General features: G+C 36.4%; 1 protein-coding gene across 2 annotated transcripts in view; it reads left to right on the forward strand.

The window, feature by feature from the left end:
* The window catches only part of PRKCE (protein kinase C epsilon), a 290,277-nt gene that overhangs the window by 138,857 nt on the left and 128,812 nt on the right, over positions 1–22,608 (forward strand). For both annotated transcript variants that reach the window (XM_039347470.1, XM_039347471.1), the window contains exon 2: positions 2,450–2,513. In XM_039347470.1, coding sequence (XP_039203404.1) covers positions 2,450–2,513 — 64 coding nt within the window. The remainder of the gene's footprint in view (positions 1–2,449; positions 2,514–22,608) is intronic.

Below are 22,608 nucleotides of genomic sequence, written 5' to 3' on the forward strand. Positions count from 1 at the left end.
AGACATATAAACAATTATAATGGACTGAGAAAAAGGCAGGCCCTGAGAGAGACAAGAAACCAATTGATATATGCCTCTTGATCCAGATATGTAGTTCTGTTCTGGTAATTTACAACTCTTTAGTCAGAGCCTCACATCCTTCACCCACTGCTTCTAATTCCTGTCTTCACTTATCAACCCATAGGTTGGATCAGACTAAAAAACAAATGCCTTATCAGTTTAAACAGGTATAGAGTCACAATTGATTAGAACAGGTATAGAGACTGAATTTTGCAATTCTAAATTCTCTCCTCCTTCACTTTATCTTCATGTGAATTAGTGAGGGACTTGTTTTCTCAAATTAGTTTCTTGGAATGGACTTAAGCCCCACCTGTCTGATTATTGCCTTGATAACAGATCTTTCCACTGTCCTTCAAGGCCATTCTCTATACTCTCTACATCACCATTTTAGGTTGCTATATGCAGCAGAGGACTGTGAATTTGCACTGGATTATAACTGAGAACATCCTGATCAAAGAGAGGCAGGTTTCAGAGAAGGTTGTTCTTTTCTTTATTGAACTCTAAAAACTAAAGAAAAAGCAGAACCTAGCAGTTTCTCCACTCCAAAAGAGGTAAAGAAAGCCTATAGCCAGGCAGCAGCTGGTAAAACACCTTTTTTTTCCTGGCTGAAAGATTATGTGAAGCCACTAGCAATTTAGAAAGAACTGATAGAAACAGAAGCTAGGCAATTTCATGGCTAAATTTTGGCTAAGAATTCTGCTCAGGTAACAAAATAAAAAGAACTGTTCATAAGATGGTTATTTATGTATTATGTTTACAGGTAGTCCTTGACTTACAACAGTTCATTTAGTGACCATTCGAAGTTACAACCACACTGAAAAAGTGACTTATGACATTTTTCACACTTATGACCATTGTTGCATCCCCATGGTCATGTGGTTTACATTTGGATGCTTGACAACTGGTTCACATTTGTGATAGTTGCAGTTTCCTGGGGTCTTGTGATCCCCTTTTGCAATCTTCTGACATACAAAGTCAATGGGGAAACCAGATTCACCTAACAACTATGTTACTAACTTAACAATTGCAGTGATTATTTAACAAATGTAGCAAGAAAAGTCATAAAATGAGAGAAACTCACATAACAAATTTCTCACTTAGCAACATAAACTTTGGCCTCAACTGTAGTCATAAGTCAAGGACTACCTGAATTTCTATTTTTTTTACTGATTTTCCAAACTAGTTTGTATATGAATATTTGATTTTTATTTGGAATGTGTCTATGCTGATCTATGAACATAATAATCTATTCATTCCTTCATTTCAGCTTCGATGGCTTTGTTTTTAATTTGATTCTGGTTGGTGAACCATAGAATTAGTAGATCACACTAGCTTTAAAAATGTCCATTCCTGATATAAAAGTGCAACAATAATAATAAGAATTTTTTTTGCGACATTGGTTGCACCTTGCAGGAACCATATATTGATGACAAATAAGCACACATCTTGTGTTAAATGCCTGAAAAATAGCCATAACGTATGAAATTCAAATGTCTCTCATGTCCCATCAAAATCTCCAAGGTCAGCAAAAAGAAAGAAAGAAAGAAACTACCAACTGTGTGCCAACAGAAGGCATCTAAAAATCATTTAAAGATATGTTTTCCTTAGTTGCTCCTTGTCTATGCCATTTCCAAGGTATTTTTACGCTGCACATTTTTCCTTCTGACATCTATCAAGTATAGGCATAAAGCAGCATAGTAATGTATACTTACATATCTTTATCCCTCTCATGTAATATCTGGTGGAAATTATCTGTCCTTAAACCTAGAAGGAAAGATTTAGCATTTGTAAAAGCAAACAGATATTTGCAGAGCCCATCAGGGATGAGCTCCATAAATACCTTATTTGTAGAAATGTGACAATGCCTGCATGAGTCTTTATAATCTCTTTTTTAAACAGTTCCGATATAAAAAGTTGGACCCATTTTTCATTTATCAAAAAAAGTTTGGGCAGATCTCTGACAACCACTCTTAAACAGACAAAAGTTATGAAGATTTTGCCATCGGTTGTTTTCATTATTGTAACATATCATGGTCTGCATTATTTAAATTTGAGTTTTAATTTGTATTATCTCCTCTAAAATTCTAGAACAGGTAAAACTATACACTGAAGCAATTGAAGTATTATCCTTACTCATTTTCTAAATAAGGAAATGGCCTTATGAGATCCAAATCCAGAAACGTAGCTAAATATTTATAGTTTTACTTTTTCTAAGGTTGGTTTATGATACTTCAATGGCATCTATTCTTTTTTCTTCCCAAATCCTTTAAGCGAATGCCTGCCTAGAGTGCATTAAGAATCCTGTAAGAATTCTCAGGAAAACAACACACCCTATGAAAAGAACACAGTGGAATTCTAATAATAAATATTTGCTTCCTTTCTCTTGCAGATTGATTTGGAGCCAGAAGGAAGAGTGTACGTCATCATAGATCTTTCAGGCTCTTCAGGTGAAGGTAAGACTGCTAGATTTTATTGTATTCACTTAAAGATATACACATATATTTCAGCCTGATCAAAAGCTCTTTATCCAAATATACAGATTTCTGTGTGTCTGGGGCACAGGAAGCTAAGCCAATCAAGGACTCCCTTATATGTGTGGGCATGCACACATTCTAAGAAGAAAGTTCCCAGATGTTTATGGAGATTTTCAGTCATCCAGGTCATGGTTGTCTCAAAAGGCAACTAGACTTTCTTATTTTGCTTGAAGAGTTTCCCTTCTCATCCAAGAAGCTTCTTCAGAAGAACAAGAAAGCTCAGTTGCTTATTGAAAGAAAGCACTTTTGGGACAAAGTTCCCAGATGATTGACAGATGAAAAAAAAAACCCAGCTCCCAGCAGAAAGAGCATTTAGATAGGGAACCTATTAGAGAAGTGCCGGGGCACTGGATGTATTCCAGCAGAAATTAAATAACCAGTTGTTAAAGATGCTTTAATTGAACAAGAGGTTAGAGTCTGGCCTAAATGGCTCCTTCTTCTCTGTGATTCTGCTATAGCAGCATGCCACAGGTTAGTTTTTTATATTCAGCCAGCGATGGAATAAATCTGATACTGTGTTTCTTTCTGTGTTTTTCTGCAGTCAGGAGATTGTACCCTTGATCAATGCCTAAAGGACAACCTTGAAAGTTTCATGCAAGTAGTTTAGAACTTTCTTTAAAAAGAGAATAAAATAATAATTATTGTGGGAGATGGTACAAGTTTTGACTGACAATATATATATCACAATAATGAGTGTACAGCATGTTGTCAGGATATACGTGTATCATGTTCAATGCTGATTATTTTATTCTCTTTTTTTTAGAAAGTTCAGAGCTATTTGCCTGAATATACACACAGACCCAAAACATACACCCCTACCCAAACCATGCAGTAGAATGTTATTAACAGTCTATAAGATTTTTCAGAGAAACTGAATGCATTGGTTCATTGATCATCATTTGGAACATAAACTAGTTTGAACTGTATTTGCATGATTTGTCTATTGAACTTGGTATTTATACTATTATGACCATAAGACTATAGAAGCAAAATAGAACCAGCATATTGATTTGAAAACAAATCTCTAACATTTATTATACAAATATATATGATTGCCCATTTTAATGAAATAATTTTGGGCAGCTAACAAGTTTTAAAAGCAATAATGTTTACACACACACACACACACACACACACACACACATACCGTTATATGTATATTGGCTAATGGTCAGTGGCTAATGAAGTTTATATTCCCTCATTTGCCCACTTTCTTGCAAACACACCTGTTTTTTTTAGCTGCTTCTGCATAATCAAAAACAATCTGGATTTTATTGTAAATAAAAGTACATTGGATTTTATTCTTTCATAATAATCTCCAGAAGAGTTTTGAACTGCTGGAATATATTTATTAAAAAGCTAAGAGTGTTTTGATTTCAAATGTTGATGTAAGCATTTTTTTTTTTTTTTTGTCCTTTACCCAGTCAGCAAGTAGGAATGTCTGTGTATTTTGTAAACAGGCTGTTTCTAGATGGGTATTATTTACATTCACATAGGCATCACTCGGGGGGGGGGGAAGTAAGGTATATTTGCTTGGCTCTTTAAAATGGAATGTTTTGATTATAGTGGTACTTTTACTCACAAATATTAATCAGTATGTAGACTTCTGGGCCTATCTTCAGATCAATCCTGTTATTAGGCAAATTAAGCAGTAGACCCATTAAGCAGCCAGTATTGATAACAAAAAAGAAGCAATTTGTAAACTAAATTATTATTGCTATTATTGTATCGTTATTGCCAGAGATTGAAAAGGCACTCGTGGAATTTTCTGTCCCATGTGCCAAAATAACATACTCGGACTTAACTTCACTTGAGAGTGTGCCTTGCCTTGGCTTCAAACATTGAAATGTCTGGGAGTAAACTTACACACTTTTACCCACTCTTGTATTCCTGTCTTGCTTGTGAGCTTTCCCAGAGCCTTCTGGCAATCCACTGAGAGAAACAAAGTGCTGGATTAAGTGGACTTTTGGCCTTACGAGAAGACCCAAACAGGAAGCCTATCCCAACTCATGCAAACTCCTTCCCTAGCCATTTTAGAGAAGGGGAAAAGATAGATTTAAAACTGGGATATAAAATTTTCCAGGAGACAAGGAGTAGCTGCCTTTCTTCCTTTCCTTCTATTTTTAAGTTCTATTGTTCCTCCTTAGTATGTGTTTCTATAATTGCAATGAGCAGCCTCCAGGGACATGGTATTATTCTAGTATGCTTGTTTGAACAGTGTTTTCTTATCTCCCCTTTTCCTTTCCTACAGTTTATGTTGTGTATTTGTGTGTCCCTATATATTTATAGTCAATTTTTTACTAACACAATCCTAAAAGCAATATCATATAGTAGTAATCTTAAAGCAGAACATGAAATAATTTTAACCAGGACACTCACTTCAATTCAAAAAAATTAAATTTGTACCAAATTGCAAAGGTTAAGCCAGAAATCAGAATTATGGTACACATTTAATCAGGGGTCCGCAACCTTGACAACTTTAAGACTCATGGACTTCAACTCCCAGAATTCCTCAGCCAGTCTTAAAGTTGCCAAGGTTGAGGACCCCTGCATTAAATGACACATGAGCATGGAGTCAGCCATGTATTTAAATGATGCTGAAAACTAACGAGGCTTAGTGCACTTGTGGCCAGATGAGAGAGACTTTATGCTCATGGCACCTATATCCAGAACCCTTCTAGAATGATATTCCATCATGAAGACAAATAAAATGGGCAAATATAGCAACCTTCAACTTCAGGGGAAGAACACTGCTTAAGTGTTAAATTTTTAAAGTTTAAGAATTAAAAAAAAGAAAAAGAGGGCATCTTTTGACTTCCAGTCATACCCCTGGATGTCAGATACTTTTAAAATGAACATTTTAGAAGTATATGAAATAAAAAGGATGAATAAAACATGTCTCTGTTGAACAGAACCTGGAAATTTAAAAAAACCCACAAATGAATCAAGACAAATTGATTTAACTAATCTGGTTGTTATTTTAGGATTTTAGCCTCCTTAATATCACAAATATTTACATGAGCAGAATATTGTTTCTTTACTATTAACTTCACACTTTGTTAATTGTTCAATATGAGACATTTCTATTCATTTTTTTAACTGAAAATGTATCTTTGTGCAAGTTGCAAATTTATGGTTTTTGCAGAGCCTCTGCAATTCTGAACATTTAAAAATAGTATGTTTTGCATTTGGAAACAAATGGATGCCTTTCTATTTTTGCTTGTAGTGAGTGATACGGGCACAGCAAGTACTCACAAGAGCTGAACTTTCTTTTTCCAAAAGAAAGTTGCAATTTTCAGAATTTTAGCAAGACTCTATGGGTTAGAAGTAGCAGTCAACTCTTGGAAGAACTTTCAATTTGTCTAACGAGCTACTAATTTTTAAATTCACAAGTAGCTTTTTTGGAATCATAGTGACAGGTTGCTTATGATATCTCTGAATTTTTATACTGGAGTTTAAATATTCTTGTTGGAAAGTAGAAGAGCGATAATATACATATGACTTGTTCTGGCCAAAAGGTTTAACCTCTGCTTTTATCAAAGTGGTAGGTCAGAGATCAGATTACTCAGGTTCATGAAGGGAGCTGTCCAACAAGAGCATTGTTACTTCAGCAACAGCTAGACTTCAACTAAGTAAATTTTAACAGCAATATTGAAATCCCACCCCTTCTTTGATTACTCTGGTGCTTCTTTCTCATATTTGAAATGCTGAAGTTTCTAATGTATTAATGAACAGGAATTACACCACTGACAGTGATCGTTCTGGTGGTATCAAAAGAGCAATCAGCATCATTCAATACCTTTTGTCCTCTACAAGCTATAGAGACAGTGATAGATTATTCCCCTTCCTTCATTTGGCTAGAAGAGAAGAGGTGACATAACCTGACATTAGATTTGATCTGCACAAAATGCAATCCAGCAACCAACCATGTATTTCATCCTATCATTTGCTTGACCACCACATCAGATTTCACTTTTCAGGCAGACAGAAATATCCAGAATCTTATTGAGCTCTTCCCCCATCCTCTTATCCTTCCTGAGGGCCATGAAGACCTGCCTGTTCATGCAAGCACTAGGCTAGGATGGAAGTGAGCCCAGCGAAAGTGGAGTTGAGGAGATGTTTTGGTACTTTGGTGGGAAGAATGATGTACTGCATGTTGTGGCTTTATATTTCATTTTTTATGGACTATTGCTGTGAACTACTTACAATTATCATGTACAACACAAGGTGCCATGTAAGTTTTCTAAATAATTGAATTATAATTAGCACTAACATTATAATATTACTGGATCAGTTTTGCTTAATCATTTTTATTCTTATAATGATTTGGTCTGTTTTGCATCCAAAGCATGAGTTGGGTTTGGTTTTTTTTAATTTTTAATGTATATATGCTATTTTCTATAATTCAAAGAGTTTTGTATGTCTTGTACATCTGCTATGAGATCCATTTGGATGAAGGACAGTATAGAATTATTTTAGTAAAATGCAATTCAATAACATATTCAATCTATTTTTTTTTAAAAAATAAATGCTATCCTTATTACATTTACTCATCTTCATTATTCATTAGTACAAACCTATGTTGTATCTGGGTGGATCAGAATGGATTCAGAGAGATTTTAACTGGTATATAATTCAGTGGTCTTGGGAAACTCTGGGTAAACATCTGTTTCTAATTTGTATTAATAAAAAGAATTATAAGAGTCTGGTTTTCAGGCTGAACAAAAAGGACTTCAGTATTATATGTTAGATTAATATTGTAAGTTTCTTTCTGAAACATCCTATAAAGTCTTGTTGACCTCTGCTGACCCCTGTCCTCCATTGATCAAGATTGTAAGTGATAGTTATAGCAGCTCTGAAAGAAATTCTAACCTTCCACACAGATATATATCCTTTTTTATAACCATCCAATTTTTCTATAGTGGTACTTCCGTTAAGAAGGAAAAGATAAGCATAGAAACAGTTTCAACTCATTCATTATCCATAGTAGCATTGTTGTCATTCTGTCTTAGTCTGAATGTTTTTGTGGGTAAACTTTTTGTCTCATTATGGAAGGTGTTTTTCCTGGTTCTGTGTGCCTCCTGAGGACATTGATTTGAGCCTGTATGACCTTAATAATAATCAGTTTTGGCTCTCTTTGAGTCAGCAGTTTGAATAAAGTACTTCCCCATTTGCTTCTCTTCTGAAGAAGACAATAGTCTTAACTGTTATTTCTTCTTCTTAGCTCACTTTTTAAATGGGTTGGCAATTATCCCAAGAACACATTGATTTTCTGGAGTAAGCTGACTTTCCTCTTTGGTAAGCATTATTTCTTAAATGAAAGGTGTCCAGAGATTTTAAAAAAGCAGTGCCTTTTAAGCCACTTCTTGCATTTTGGTACCTTGAGATTGCAGATCTCCTTAGGCTGCTCAGGGCAGGTCATGTTATTAATGCTGCTCTTCCCTAGAAGCACAGAAGACCCATTACTGGGGTATCCATCCTAAAAAGTGGCTTTGGTATGAAACCTCAATCTAAACTTTCTGTTCTGTGCATGTGCACATACTGTAATCCCACTGTGCTCTCATGTACAGCCCTCATTTGTCACTCTGTGCCATGGAATTAAAATAAAGTAACATTTAATTGTATTAGCCTCTCTTTTGTCACAAAATTAGCCATCTTCTAACTTGGATAAAGAAGAATTTAAATGGTAACTAGTTTTCACAACATAGAATTCCATATATGTGGTAGAGAGAGAGACTAGCTAAGCCAGGGGGAAGGAATCAAGTGGGGAATTAGTCTAGAATTCATTTGTGGGCACAAGAGGGTACAGTCTGACACTGACACACACACACACACACACACACACACACACACACACACACACCCCTAAATGCCATTGAACCTTATCTAGTCTCACCCAGGTTGTTTGTGTCTGACAATATGGATTCTAAATCCTGCAATTGAACCTCCCCATAATGACTCAAGAAAGAAAAACAATAAGAGAGCAGAATAGTATAAAGTATAAAATAAAACCCAAGACAAATCAATTTTTCCCCAATTCTTTATTTCACAAAAGAAAACCAATCATGATAGGTCATAAGCCTGTTTTTCAGAGCAGGCTATTTACAGATTTCTTGTTGCCATCAGAAAGGTAAATTTCATATTGTTCTTAGCAAATAGTGTTGGTGATAAGATGTCTTGAAGGATTGTTCTAACAATGGAGAGATGGGGTGAGACAGACTATTAAAGTGCTCTGAGTTTTAGTCACTGAATGTACATAAAGTGATAATCAGAATTTTAAATTGGGACCAGAAACAAACCAGCAATTAGTGAAAGTGTTGTACAAGTTGAAGGCTTTATATTTGTAAACACTGAGATTTCTTAAATAAAAGATTGAAGACCATAGCAACATGGTCCTTGAAAATTCAGTAGAACACATTGGGGACATTATATTAGAAAGGCTACACTTTGAATATATAGTGTTTGCATCTTAAGATCTTTTTCAAGAACTGAAGGAAATTCCAGGAGCATCTGTCTCCTTGATTAGCAGACATTATAAATTTGCTTTCTGCCAGTAACAAAACAGCCACCAAAATTCAATTGCTAACTACTTCTGTAATCTTTCTCAATCCCTTAGGCTTACATTAATATGACAATAATAAACCACAAACCCATAGACAATAGACATAAACCCACAACAATAATGGGTCTTGAAACCACCCATCATTAAAATAAGCATTTCTTAGCTCAGGTCTAATGAAAGGTCTGGTTCAAATTCAGTAGTGGTCATGAATTTCACATCTTCTTTCTAAATTTTGTTCAGAAAGTAAATGAGTTCTCGTCTCCCTTAATTCTTTAGGGATATATGTGCCCCTGGCTAGAATAGCTAGGAAATCTGACTAAGAATTTTATTTTATAAGATTAATTCCAATGAATGGAGTTTACCTACTTACTTTCTGGAAAAATGCTCTTGGCTATAGACAAGTAATTCCTTTTGTTTGAGACTATATGACCATTTTCTTCCTGTCTACAGTTGCTTGAAAAACTATATAGCGGTTTTCAACTTGCATCTTTTTCTTCCTCTGTATGCATGTTTTTGAGAATTAGATGCCTTCTCATTAAATGCTGAAAGAGAAGGCAATGGATTATGTTTGTCTTGTTGCATGTGCTAAATTGATTTCAGCATACAAGTGGGAAGGTTAGTCTTCAATAAAATATCATAGTTCAGAGATGTAGGTGGGATAGTTACGTGTCACCAGCACACTGAAATCTTACAGTTTCCTTACTTTCAAATCATGGCTTTAGTACAACTGTTTCATTTTAACCTGCACTCACTGAACCATTGCATAGCACCTTTATAGGATGTCCAATATCCAAAAAGTATCACAACAATTGTAGTTTGTCATACCAACTATTATGGAGTGCCCTCTTAAGAATTCTTATTAATAGAAAGTCATTTAAAATGGATATTGTGCATCCCTAAGGTGCATTTCCTTTACCCAAAGAACCTACTGCCTACTCTTTTTTTCCCACCATGCATTTAGGATAATTATTACATTCTGTGAAACGGATAAAATGTTTCCCACTTCAGATACCACGCAGGTTACATCTAAGTATTGAACAACAGCCTAAAAATTCTGGCAGCGCTCCTTTTTTGTACATAATGAAAACAGTAAACACCAAATGTGAAAGGCACATTATAATTTTAGTATGTAGAGCAAGTTAAATGGACCTTGTTTTGGATCCAAAGTTTAAAATGGAGAAAGGGTAAGCAAGCCCAGTATTGCTTGGGTGATATTCTGCAATGTATATGTGTCTGAATGCATTCCAGTTTCTTGAAAATTTCCATCAGCATGATGACCTCCAACACTCAAGATCATGCACATACATCTGTTCACATCAAGATGGCTACTGTTCATATCATTTAGTATCTTCTATTTTCTATAATTCTTAATTCCTGGAAAATGCTCCTTATTGAACAGAAGGAACTGATCTTCTTGTGGATATTCTAAAATGCCCATTTATTAAAAAAAATAAAAAAACTTTTTGTTGTGGGTAGTTTCAGTTATTTTAACTTTTAAAAAATATTCTGTTGTCATACATCCAATAGAATTCTGAGTGTTGCAGAATTTAGAAAAAGAGAAGTTGTCCTAGGTAAAGGTTAGAAAATTTATCCCAGTAAATTGCACAGGCTTCCCATCACCTTGAAGGAAAATGTTTCCTGCTCATAGTTTCCTAAAGGTGAAAATACTAAGATTGGGACTTGGGATCTTAGGTATGAAAAGCAGGGACACCACTGATCACTTAGATTATTAAAAAAAAATCTATTTTATTCAGGATATGCAACCTTTCTAGGTCTCTGATTAACAATAGGATATTTTTTAAAAGCACACATTTTTAATAAAACTAACAGTATCTCTTGCTTCGTATTAGACAGTCAATTATTGTCAGAAACCAGGGCTGCAAAAACACATGCAGGTTGTAAATAGGATTATTTACATTCTGACTGCTGTTAGTGAATAATGGGAATGATCTAGAGCAGTGTTTCTTAATCTTGGCCACTTTAAGATGTGTGGACTTCAACTCTCAGAATTCCTCAGCCAGCATGGGGAATTCTCAGAACTGACATCCATGCATCTTAAAGAGAAGCATCTTAAAGTTGAGAAACATTGTTTTAGAAAGTTTATTGTGAAGGATCATGGTAGGCCATGGGAACTATCTAACTGAATTCCAGATACCTGTGTTAGCTGCTGCAGTTGCTAAGAGACTTTTTTTTTTTAAAGAAAACGGGTACTAAAGGGTAGAATAATAAATAACTCATCTACATCTACTTTTGTCTGATTCCTACTCAGAGTATTTCAGTAAATGTTACTTACAGCCTGTGCCTTCTTTTTCAAACTGAGAAACCATCTGTTTCCCTTGCCTACAATTTCTAAGATTAAGGCACTGCTAATTGCTTTTTTTTCTTTCAAATCCATCCTGCAAAGCCTGTTGAGATTGGCTGATATCCTGTACAGAATACAGGATATTAACCACAATTCTTTAATTCAAACAGGAACTGAAATGGATTTTTTTCTTTTTTCCTATTAATTTTCCTTTTTTGTCACTTTTAGTTTATTTTAATCACTTGAATACTGTATATCTAGGCTTTCTTTTTTTCACTATATAATCACTATCTTTTTTGTTAGTGGTTGCACATGTTCATGCAAGCACATACAGAGATTTCACCATTAAATTAAAAAATAAGTACTGTTTCTGATAACTCATCCAAACTTTATACAGTATTAGAAGAAATGTAAGCTATTCAGAAAATAACACTTTGAAATGTTCCTTCCATGGGGTAGTCCTGACAATAACAGAAATCATGGACATTTTCACATGGTAGATTTCAGTGTCCACCTCAATTCCTTTAAAAATCAATTTAAAGATGGCCATCAGTTGTCTTCCATTCTGCTGACTTTGAAATGCAAAGAGAAAATAAGCAGCTCTGTTAGCTAGTCAGTTCTTCGTCAAACTGATAGTTTAAAAGTTCACAAAATGTGACTCAAATTGTATCTCATCCTTTGAGCTAATACAGTCCCTGGATTAGTTGGTGTTAAAAAAATAAATTGTGACCATTTTTAAGCCATTGATTAACCAATATGACCAGTTGTTATACGGAGTGGCCAGAAGCCAAATGCCATTCCTTCCCTTATATTAAAAAAAACCTTCTGCTAGCTCTGACATTGCTATCCTCATGCTAAGGATAGAATGGCAGACTTTCATATAATGCAAGGGTGTCAAACTGGTGGCCCAAGGGCCGGATGCGTCACGTGTAGGCCACACCTACCCTGGCTTTGCAAAGTTATAAAAAACATCACAATATGTCACATGACACAATCGAGTTTGACACCCTTGATATAATGCTTTCTAAGGAAACAGAGAAGGCATAAGCCACGTTACCAACCTTGATTGCACTTGTGACAAATGCAATATTCCCTGCTATACGTAACCACAGTGTCAGTGAGTTTTGGCACGTTTGAGCAAGTATGCCAGAAGTGCAACCAAAGCTCAGCTTTATCTAATCCAGTGGTTCTCAACCTTTTTAATGCCATGACCCCCAACTGGTCGTAAGTCGAGGACTACTCAACCCGTCGTAAGTCGAGGACTACTCAACCGGTCGTAAGTCGAGGACTACTCAACTGGTGCAGCACCGTTTACAGAATGGGACTTTTGGCGGGCTCAGCAGGGCAGAGACAGCCTGGACAAGTCCTATTGGCTTTTGAAAGCCAATAGAATTAGACTCTATTCAAGAGAGTCTATTCTATTGGCTTTCAAAAGCCAATAGAATAAAAGGGAGTAGCACAGCTAAGGAAAAGGGGGAAAAAATGGCAGACTGCGTTGTTTGGCGACCCCCGTGAAATGGTCGTTCGACCCCAAATGGGGTCCTGACCCACAGGTTGAGAACCACTGATCTAATCATACCCATTCTGTTCTATGCAAACTAGTACCTCTAGTTTGAAAAATACTTTGCAAGCTGAATTAGTGTCCTGCCAACTAAGATGTCCCTGAAATGTATTGCCATCAACTGGGGATGCCTTACTGTTATAACTGTTGTTTAAATAAGCTGTTCATATTTGAAATGACAACTACCAATAAAAGAAAACATTTCTAGTTTAGGATTGAATGAGGGGTCTTTGGTGTTCTCTGAGCTTGGTTGATAGCAAGCTACTGATGATGCTACCTAGTTTGGATAATGAAATGTCTGCAACAAAACAACCAAGCTCAGAGAGCACCAAGGACCCCTGAAATGAAAACTATATATATTAGACCAGTATTTCTCAATCTGGGATTCTGGGAATTAAAGTTCACACATCTTAAAGTTGAGAAATGCTTCAATAGACTAATAACTGGGTAGAAGCCGAGATATCTTTGTATTGGAGCTTAGAGTATTAGTTTTCTAACTACACCCAGCCAGCAGTTATATACAGTATTTACTTCATAATCTCTTAAGAATCTATACCAGAACAAGACCCTAGCATAGGACCATGATGTATGAATTGGTCTGTATCTGCTCTGTCTTTATGTAGTTATTCATATAGTCATCTTGCCAGTACCTCTTTCTCACCCTTCCATTGCAACCTTAATTAATCACGAATTCCTGGCTTAAAAAATGAGATGCTAAGTCTTTCTTGGATGGAGAGGAAAGAGTTAAAACTTACTTCAGCCCAGGAGCTGGAGACTAGGAAAGGCCTGAGTTCTTGCCAGTGAGAATACAAACTGCCAATAAGCTCTGTTCAGCTGTAAGTAATGCAGAAAATAGCCAACTTTCTCTGGTTCAAATAAACGAATGCAGAGCAAATAATAAAAGAAATAACACTGGCTCCTCAAATGAAGTGAAATCATGAAATCAATGAAATCTGGAGTCAACGTCTGACTAACTCAATCATCCAGTGACAGTACTTGTAAGTTTCGGAGAGTTGTTAAATTATATTTGGATGGGGACACTATTGTTCTAAAACAAACTTATCTGCTAAATAAAAAGATAGGAAAGACTGCACTCTTGTACTTTTTAAGGGTTGTACAGATGATAAAAGCTTTATCATGTAGCTTTTCTTGTTCCTTTGGGACAAATTGTTGATAATAAAATTCCATTGGCTGCTGAAGTCTTGCAATGTTGCATAATAAGTAGGGAACAAGACTGAAATGTTTAACAGAAATAGTCGGAGTAATTTAGGAGCAATAATTTGCTTATTGTAATGCAGCTAGACTTGAGTTTGGCTTCTTCTAACCATGGGTGGATTTTTTGCATGTTTATTTGGATAATTATATTATCATGGCTTGTTCTGTGTTCTTTGCTAACTCTAGTGCAGGAGTAAATCTTGAGGTCCTTCTAAGTATTTGGGTAACATTGTTTTTGGCTACTGACTGTCAAACAACTGGAAACATAAAATTTCCTAATTTGCCCTATTACTTGAGAAACGGTAAATCTCAAGAAAGAGATTATGGTCTGGCAGGGAACTGTCATTGCTTGCAAAATCTGGGAAAAGTCAGTTCAGGCCTTCATTTTTAAAAAATTGTTTTTAAAATAATAGAAAAATAAAAAAACTGAAACAAAACACAAAGATATTTATATTATAAATATACTAAGTATTTAAAAATAAGTAAAAAGAAGAAATATATATACATTGTTACAACAGTAGTTACAATTCTATATGTAATTATCTAATGCAAACATTATATAAGTGTGTCTGCATTTCAAATACACTTATATAACTTTATAACTTTAACATAATTAATTTTTAATGCAGGCTCTCCATTGAATAATGAGAAAATAAGATTCTGTGCATATGCCTAGCAATATTGCAATAAATCATAGTCTGTTTGTATTTTGTATTTTCTCCTTGTGCCCCTTTATTGTGGAACTAAATAAAAATGACTTCCAACTTCCTTCTATTACTGTTAGCCCCACAAGGTAGAAAAGGAAACCAACTCCACTGGAAGACTATAACTATTGAGATAGGCTATTGAGACTATTGAGATAGGCTATATCAGGCATGTCAAACTTGTGACATCAGGTGACTTCGCGCGACGTATTGTGACTTTTTCCCTATTGCCAGGGTGGGTGCGGTTTTGGCGTGACGCATCTGGCCTGTGGGCCGGCAGTTTGACATGCCTGGGCTACATTAATCTTCCAAGTCTGATTGTGCTTTTTCTCCCTTCCCCCTTGGACCCCACTAAGTTAGAGAAGAATCAGCCTGAAACTCTTAATCTTGTCTCCCTTTCCAGAACTTAAGGAATGCATCGGTCTTTTTTTTGTTGTTTACCCAATGGATTATGAATATTTCCTTCTTTTTAGATTTCTACAATTACCTTTTAATGGTTAAGATCTCTTTGCATCAGGAACTCTTTGGGGGGAGGGCCTGCAGAGGTTGGCTTTTGTTTTCTGTTTTATGGATGGCGAAATACTAAGTGCAGTGCAGTGTTATACATTTAATGAGTAGTAGGACAGCCAGTGTGAGCTTGATGCCCTAAGACAGGGGTATGCAGCCTTGACAACTTTAAGATTTGTGGGCTTCAGCTCCCAGAATTAAAGTCTTAAAGTTGTCAAAGTTGCAGACCCCTGCCCTAAGAAGTTGCTGCTTTATACTGAACCAGATATTGATTTGGCTAGCCAAGTGTAGTCTGAAGTTCAACTTCAAGGGAGCAACTCAAAGAAAACAAAGAGTGCCCTTGAATTGAGCTAAATTTCTGGTGATAGCATGAGCACTACCATGCAGTTTTCTTGGCAGCAGCTTGTCAATTGTTTGCCAATGTCTTTTTATGGGATGTTCTTCTTAGTTTAACAACCTACTGTGAATTATGTATAATCATCGCCATGTTTGGGCACAGAAGCCATCATAGATATGCCACTCCTTCCTGCAATTGGCATTTAATATTTGCAGTGATTAACCAGACTTGATCTCAAGGGTTTAAAATTAATTATGACTAATTATATCTATCTGTGAATGAAGTATTTTTCTGACACTATACTCCCTCAAGTTGCTCTACACTGATGTCGAAGAGCCTTCTTCATCCTAGTGCCCTCACTAAAGTTTGGATAATTCCTGGAATTTTGAAACAGTATAGTGCTTCTAAGCTTTATATCATTGCATCAAACTCTGTGTCCATCAATGTATGGTATCCTTCCCCTCCTTAAAATATCTCAAGACTCTTTTACACCATTATTCATTCCTTTCTAACACATATTGTAAAATGTTGAAAGATATATTGATGAAGATGAGGGTCTAATAAAATAGTAGAAGACCAAATGATATTGAACAATTCTTTACTCCTCTTTCAACAAAGCTAATTTTATTTGCTCTCTTAAAGCCATTCAATAGTTGAGTTTTATTTTCTCACTTACAGGCCCTGAAACAGAACAGTGGCTATTTGTCATTAGATCTACTGCAACCTTTGGCCTATGGATATAGTCATTCTTCCAAATTAATGTCCCTTTTATTTCATTTATTTCTCTCCTGTGTGCAAAAGGCTCTAAATTCTATGAATCCTCATTCTAATTGTTTTATTATCTGTTTTACCTCTCTGATGTAAATGCAAATCAATTTGGACCGGCTTCACACAACAAATAATCTTTTCAATTATTTATGCATTAACATATTGTTCACACAAATTCAAAATATTGATCACCTGCATTATAATTAGACTCTTAAAACATGGTTCTTAAAAGACAGAGGGATGGGTAATCTGCAGTCTATTTTGAGCTGCACCTCCTTTTCCTGCATCCATCTGATCAGCATAATTAATGTACAGCAGAGAGTCGATGGCTGCTTTCCCACTGCAATTAACGCTGTGAAATTTTATGTGCTTTAGGTGAACAAGTTTTTATCTGCTCTGTTTGTGTGATAGGAAAAAAATCCCACACCCTCCAGTAATCATCCGAATAGATGAATATACACATGTATCTGTGTGTATACTCTAGGTAAGGTAAAAGTTTTCCCTGTCCAGTCATGTCCGACTCCAGGGGGCGGTGCTCATTTCCATTTCTTAGCCGAGGGAGCCAGCATTGTCTGAAGACACTTCCGTGGTCATGTGGCTAGCATGACTATATGCTGAGGTGCACAGATCGCTGCTACCTTCTCACCAAAGCGGACCTATTTATCTACTCGCATTGATATGCTTTCAAACTGCTAGATGGACAGGAGCTGGGGCAAGTAACAGAAGCTCACCCTGTCATGCAGTAATCATGTCTCAAACCTGAGTTGTCAGCTTTCCAGCCAACAACCCAGCATCTTTCACTGCTGAGCCATCGCGCCCCTCTCACACCTATTGATACAAATGCACAAAGGTAGCTTTCTTTTGCTATCAGACAAGAAGAATAACATTGCAGTGATTTTCAGCTCCTTTTTATTAGTGTTGGATAATACCTGGCCCAAAACAAAATCATACTGGCATTCTAGTATTCCTTCTAAGTAATCTTTACCTCAAAATGGTTTTGGACAATGATCAGTTCAACTTTGCATTAGATTTGTTGTTGTTGTTGTTGTTGTTAAAAATCTATAATTCCACTTCAGAAACTGATAAGGAAAAAAATTAGGGTGCTATAATATAAAGTAACAGCTTTGTAAATTCCTGCTTGCGTATTCCAGAGGAGTAGAGATGGATGGCAGGAGAATTTCAGTGATAACAAGAATAAGATATGATAAGTAATAATAATAATGATGATGATAATGATGATGTTGGAAGGGACCCTGGAGGTCATCAAGTCCAACCCCCTGCTCAGGCAGGAAACCCTATACCATTTTGGACAAATGGCTGTCCAGTCTCTTCTTAAAAACTTCCAGTGTTGGAGCATTCACCGCTTCTGGAGGCAGGTTGTTCCACTAGTTAATTGTTCTAACTGTCAGGAAGTTTCTCCTTAGTTCTAGGTTGCTTCTCTCCTTGATTAGTTTCCATCCATTGCTTCTTGTCCTGCCTTCAGGTGCCTTGGAAAATAGCTTGACTCCCTCTTCTTTGTGGCAGCCCCTCAGATATTGGAACACTGCTATTATGTCCCCTCTCGTCCTTCTCTTCATTAAACTAGACATACCCAATTCCAGCAACCGTTTCTTATATGTTTTAGCCTCCAGTCCCCTGATCATCTGCTCTTCTCTGTACTCTTTCTAGAGTCTCAACATCTTTTTTACATCGTGGTGACCAAAACTGGATGCAGTAGTCCAAGTGTGGCCTTACCAAGGCATTGTAAAGTGGTATTAATACTTCACGTGATCTTGATTCTATCCCTCTGTTAATGCAACCTAGCACTGTGTTGGCTTTTTTGGCAGCTGCAGTACACTGCTGGCTCATATTTAAGTGATTGTCCACTAGGACTCTGAGATCCCTCTCACAGTTACTACTATTGGGCAAGGTACCCCTATACTATACCTGTACATTTGGTTTTTCTTGCCTAAATGTAGAACCTTACTTTTTTCACCATTGAATTTCATTTTGTTAGATAGTGCCCAGTGTTTGAGTCTGTCCAGATCCTCCTGTATCTTAAATCTATCTTCTGGAGTGTTAGCTGTTCCTGCCAGCTTGGTGTTGTTTGCAAATTTGATGAGTTCCCCATCTATCCCCTCATCCAAATCATTTTTGAAGATGTTGAAGATGTTGATGGGCCCAGAACAGAGCCCTGGGGCACCCCACTACACACTTTCCTCCATGTAGATGTGGTTCCATTGAGGACCACATGCTGAGTGGTCAGCCAGCTACAGATCCATCTGGTGGTGATGCTGTCTAACCCACATTTTTCTATCTTATTGAGTAGTAGGTTGTGATCTACTTTATCAAATGCCTTACTGAAGTCCAAGTAAATTATATCCACATTCTTCTGATCCACTAATTTTGTCACATGGTCAAAGAATGCAATAAGATTTGTCTGGCATGATTTGTTTTTGACAAACCCATGTTGGCCTTTAGTAATGACGTTGTTTGCCTCTAAGTGTTTGCTGATTCGTTGTTTGATTATCTTTTCCAGAATCTTCCCAGGTATTGAGGTCATTTATTCCACAGGAAGGACAACTGGCCAAGAATGAGGTTCAAGAGAGGGAGCTTCTGCAGAGAAGAAAATAATGTCTGGAATGTTCTTTTCAGGGTTTCCACCACCCAAGTCCATCCCAGGATGCTCACTTCCAATTTCTTCCTGCCCCCCACCTCTTACTAGACATCCAGTCTTCTGTGGCCATATTCATATCTTCAGTTCCTGTTTGATATGTCTAGGTAGTTTATGTGGCTCCTTTAAATTTTGCAAATTTCTTTCAAGTATCCTTCCTCTGAGGATACTGACCCCATCCTCTTGGTCTTCCATTAACCACTTTTGTTTATTATTCTGTTAGTAGATACCAGCTGAACTGACTTCTAGAAAGAATTGGGTAGAAACAGCATTCTGCACTTTATTGCCAGTCCTCTCAAGGCATGACTTCATAATATAAAATAACAGCATGCAATAAAAAAGGGAGATAAGACAAAAAATGAATATATGTAGTTTTTTAAGGCTGCAGTAATATATACATGACTACAGAGAGTGAGTATCATAGATTTTACATTTTATAAGAACACCATGCACTACCGTAGCCTTGTGTTCCTTGCCCTTATGTTCTTGATTCTTCTTCCAAGCTCCAGACACTTGTACATAGATAGCTTTAACAAAGAAATCTTCAAATGCTTGAGTGTGATAGAGGCCTGATGACAAAACAGAGATTTCAGTTGTCAGCATGGACATAATGAAGCCATGTGTCCAAAGCAGAGCATCCATCACCAGGAGTCCATAGTAGTTTTTAAGTACCCTCTTGCCTTCTGCAGTATCATAATAATTCTGAAATAACTTTGAAAGGATGGAAAGATTGTTGAGTTAGCAAGAGAAGTTCATTAAACGTTTAAACCAGGGGTCTTCAAACTTGGCCCTTTTATGACTTGTGGACTTCAGTTATGGGAGTTGAAGTCCACAAGTCATAAAAGGGCCAAGTTTGAAGACCCCTGGTTTAAAACATTATGACTATGTAATTATGCACTTGACATACATTGACTTACAAAAATAAGTTATTTCAGTTATCTGGACTGCTTTGGAAACAATGGGTTTGCTATACTGGTTGGGGGCAAAATCTGAAAAAAAAAACTTAACCCTTTGCATCCAATCTCTCCTGATTAGAGTTATGAAGAATTGGTCTTACTATAAGAATATTCAGAAAAATTGAATTGAGACCATTCAGGTGAAGAAGATGAATTTATGTAAATGCTGTATAGTATGTTGGATTGAAATATAGTTTAGAGCACAGAAGAGTGCATTCAGAGCCCTAAAACACAATTCTTAGAAGCAGCTGCATCAAAAGGACATAGCTACTTTAAAAAGTAGCAGACATATACTAGCCATATATCTGTCTCCCACTAAGCCAAAGCAACTTTTGAAATTTAAATGGGACTACTGTGCGGCCTATTTGTGATTCCTGGGTAAACGTATGTTAGCTAGCAAAAAATGCACGAACACCAGGAAATTATAAAACTATAAAAAGTTTTAATAAGTTAAAATACAAAGGTTTCGCTGGCACCTGCCAGCATCGTCAGGGTAACTTCCAGTCAATGGGGGAAGCTATTTATAGATGTGGCTGGGACCTGTAGCAAGGTCTAGGAGCCGGGCGCAAAGAACGCCACATCTATAAATAGCTTCCCCCATTGACTGGAAGTTACCCTGACGATGCTGGCAGGCACCAGCGAAAGCTTGGTATTTTAACTTATTAAAACTTTTTATAGTTTTATAATTTCCTGATATTCGTGCATTTTTTGCTAGCTAACAAATATTAGAATATATACGATGTCGCAGTTGTGACTGACATGCCTGTGGATGGCTCTAGTTTGAGCTGATACAAGGCAAAAGATTTCTTTCTCCCATATTTGTGTCGACAGGGTGTATCAAATAGCACTCAAGATAATTCTCCTCCCCTGTCTCTTCCCTCCCTGATACAGCTGGCAAAGTGAGAAAGAGCCTGTGGCCTAGAGGTTAAACATAGCTGCTTAACATGCAGACAGCCCAGGTTCGAATCTCAGAAAAGGTATGTCTAGTTGATAAGAACTAAAGAGTTCGAAATAGCTATTCCAGTTCTCCTTTAATTCTTTGCTAGCAATCCAAATTTTAGAATATATATATCTCCTCATTGAAAGTAAACATATTGATTTCAATGGAATTTGTTATTAAATAAGGGCACACAATATTTGTTAATGATCAAGGACAATGTTCAAATTCAATATTTCTCCAGGTTTCTGAATCCAGAAACAAGCAAAATGGATGTTCTGATCATCCAGTGACCAGTGGACATCTTCAGATCTTCATGTTCCTATTCCTTGAAATCCTAAGATCAGAATAAAAAAAGTTTATTGTGATAGCAGTTCTGTTGGCTGCATTAAAACTGATTTTCCAATCTGGTCAAACTGACAAAGCCATGCTATGGAAGGATCCCAGGAGAAAAACAAACACAAAAAACTCACATTCTTCCTAAGGAACCTGATACTGGATTTAGTTTTTATAAAGAAAAATAGTTTCAAAACAGAAAGAATTAACCCCTTCCCCACAAGATAAGATAAAGAAAAATAGCAATAGCACTTAGACTTATATACTGCTTCACAGTGCTTTACAGTCCTGTCTAAGTGGTTTACAGAGTCAGCCTGTTGCCCCCAACAATCTGGGTCCTCATTTTACCGACCTCAGAAAGATGAAAGACTGAGTCAACCTGAGCCAGTGAGAATCAAAAGAATTGAACTCCTGGCAATTTGTTGCAATACTTGCAATAAAAAGATCATTTTAAAAAGAAATACAGCATTAATAAACCATTTTATATTTTAAAATACCTCATTAACCATTGACCACATAGAATCAATTAATTGTTCATTTTGTTGATAGATGGCTAGTTTGAAAGGAAAGAGCAAACGCATGTAATCCATCAATCTAAGTGGCACAGTCTGTCCATCATCACTGAATCATTTCAGCCACATCTTATGATCCACAATTCTTCATACATTGATAGATTTCAAATTTAGGGTACATAATGCATAGTTGTTTTCACACCTTTAAAACTATATATTTTTCTCCAAAATCATATAAAGTTAAGTTTTGTATAAATTTGTATAAATCCTTTTGTAAAATTCCCATGAGTGTCCAATAAACAATGAGAAAAAGATCTTTTGCTGAATCAATCTCATCTTCAAGACCAGGGGTCTTCAAACTTGGCCCTTTTATGACTTGTGGACTTCAACTCCCAGAATTCTTCAGCTAGGCATGCTGGCGGAGGAATTCTGGGAGTTGAAGTCCACAAGTCATAAAAGGGCCAAGTTTGAAGAACCCTGTTCAAGACCATAAGACACATGCTTAAAGTTCTTTAAGACCTTAACGCATTGGTTGTCAATATTAATTCATTATATGCACTTTTATACCACTTCAGTCAATTGAATTTAAGAAGTTTTCAAAGGAAATTTAGCAGATTATCAGAAACAAACTGTTTAATGTACACAGTAGTGTCAAAATAATCTC

This window comes from Crotalus tigris, unplaced genomic scaffold (assembly GCF_016545835.1).
Source record: "Crotalus tigris isolate CLP2741 ecotype Arizona unplaced genomic scaffold, ASM1654583v1 scf7180000018081.1164505, whole genome shotgun sequence".
NCBI classification, from domain to species: Eukaryota; Metazoa; Chordata; class Lepidosauria; order Squamata; family Viperidae; genus Crotalus; species Crotalus tigris.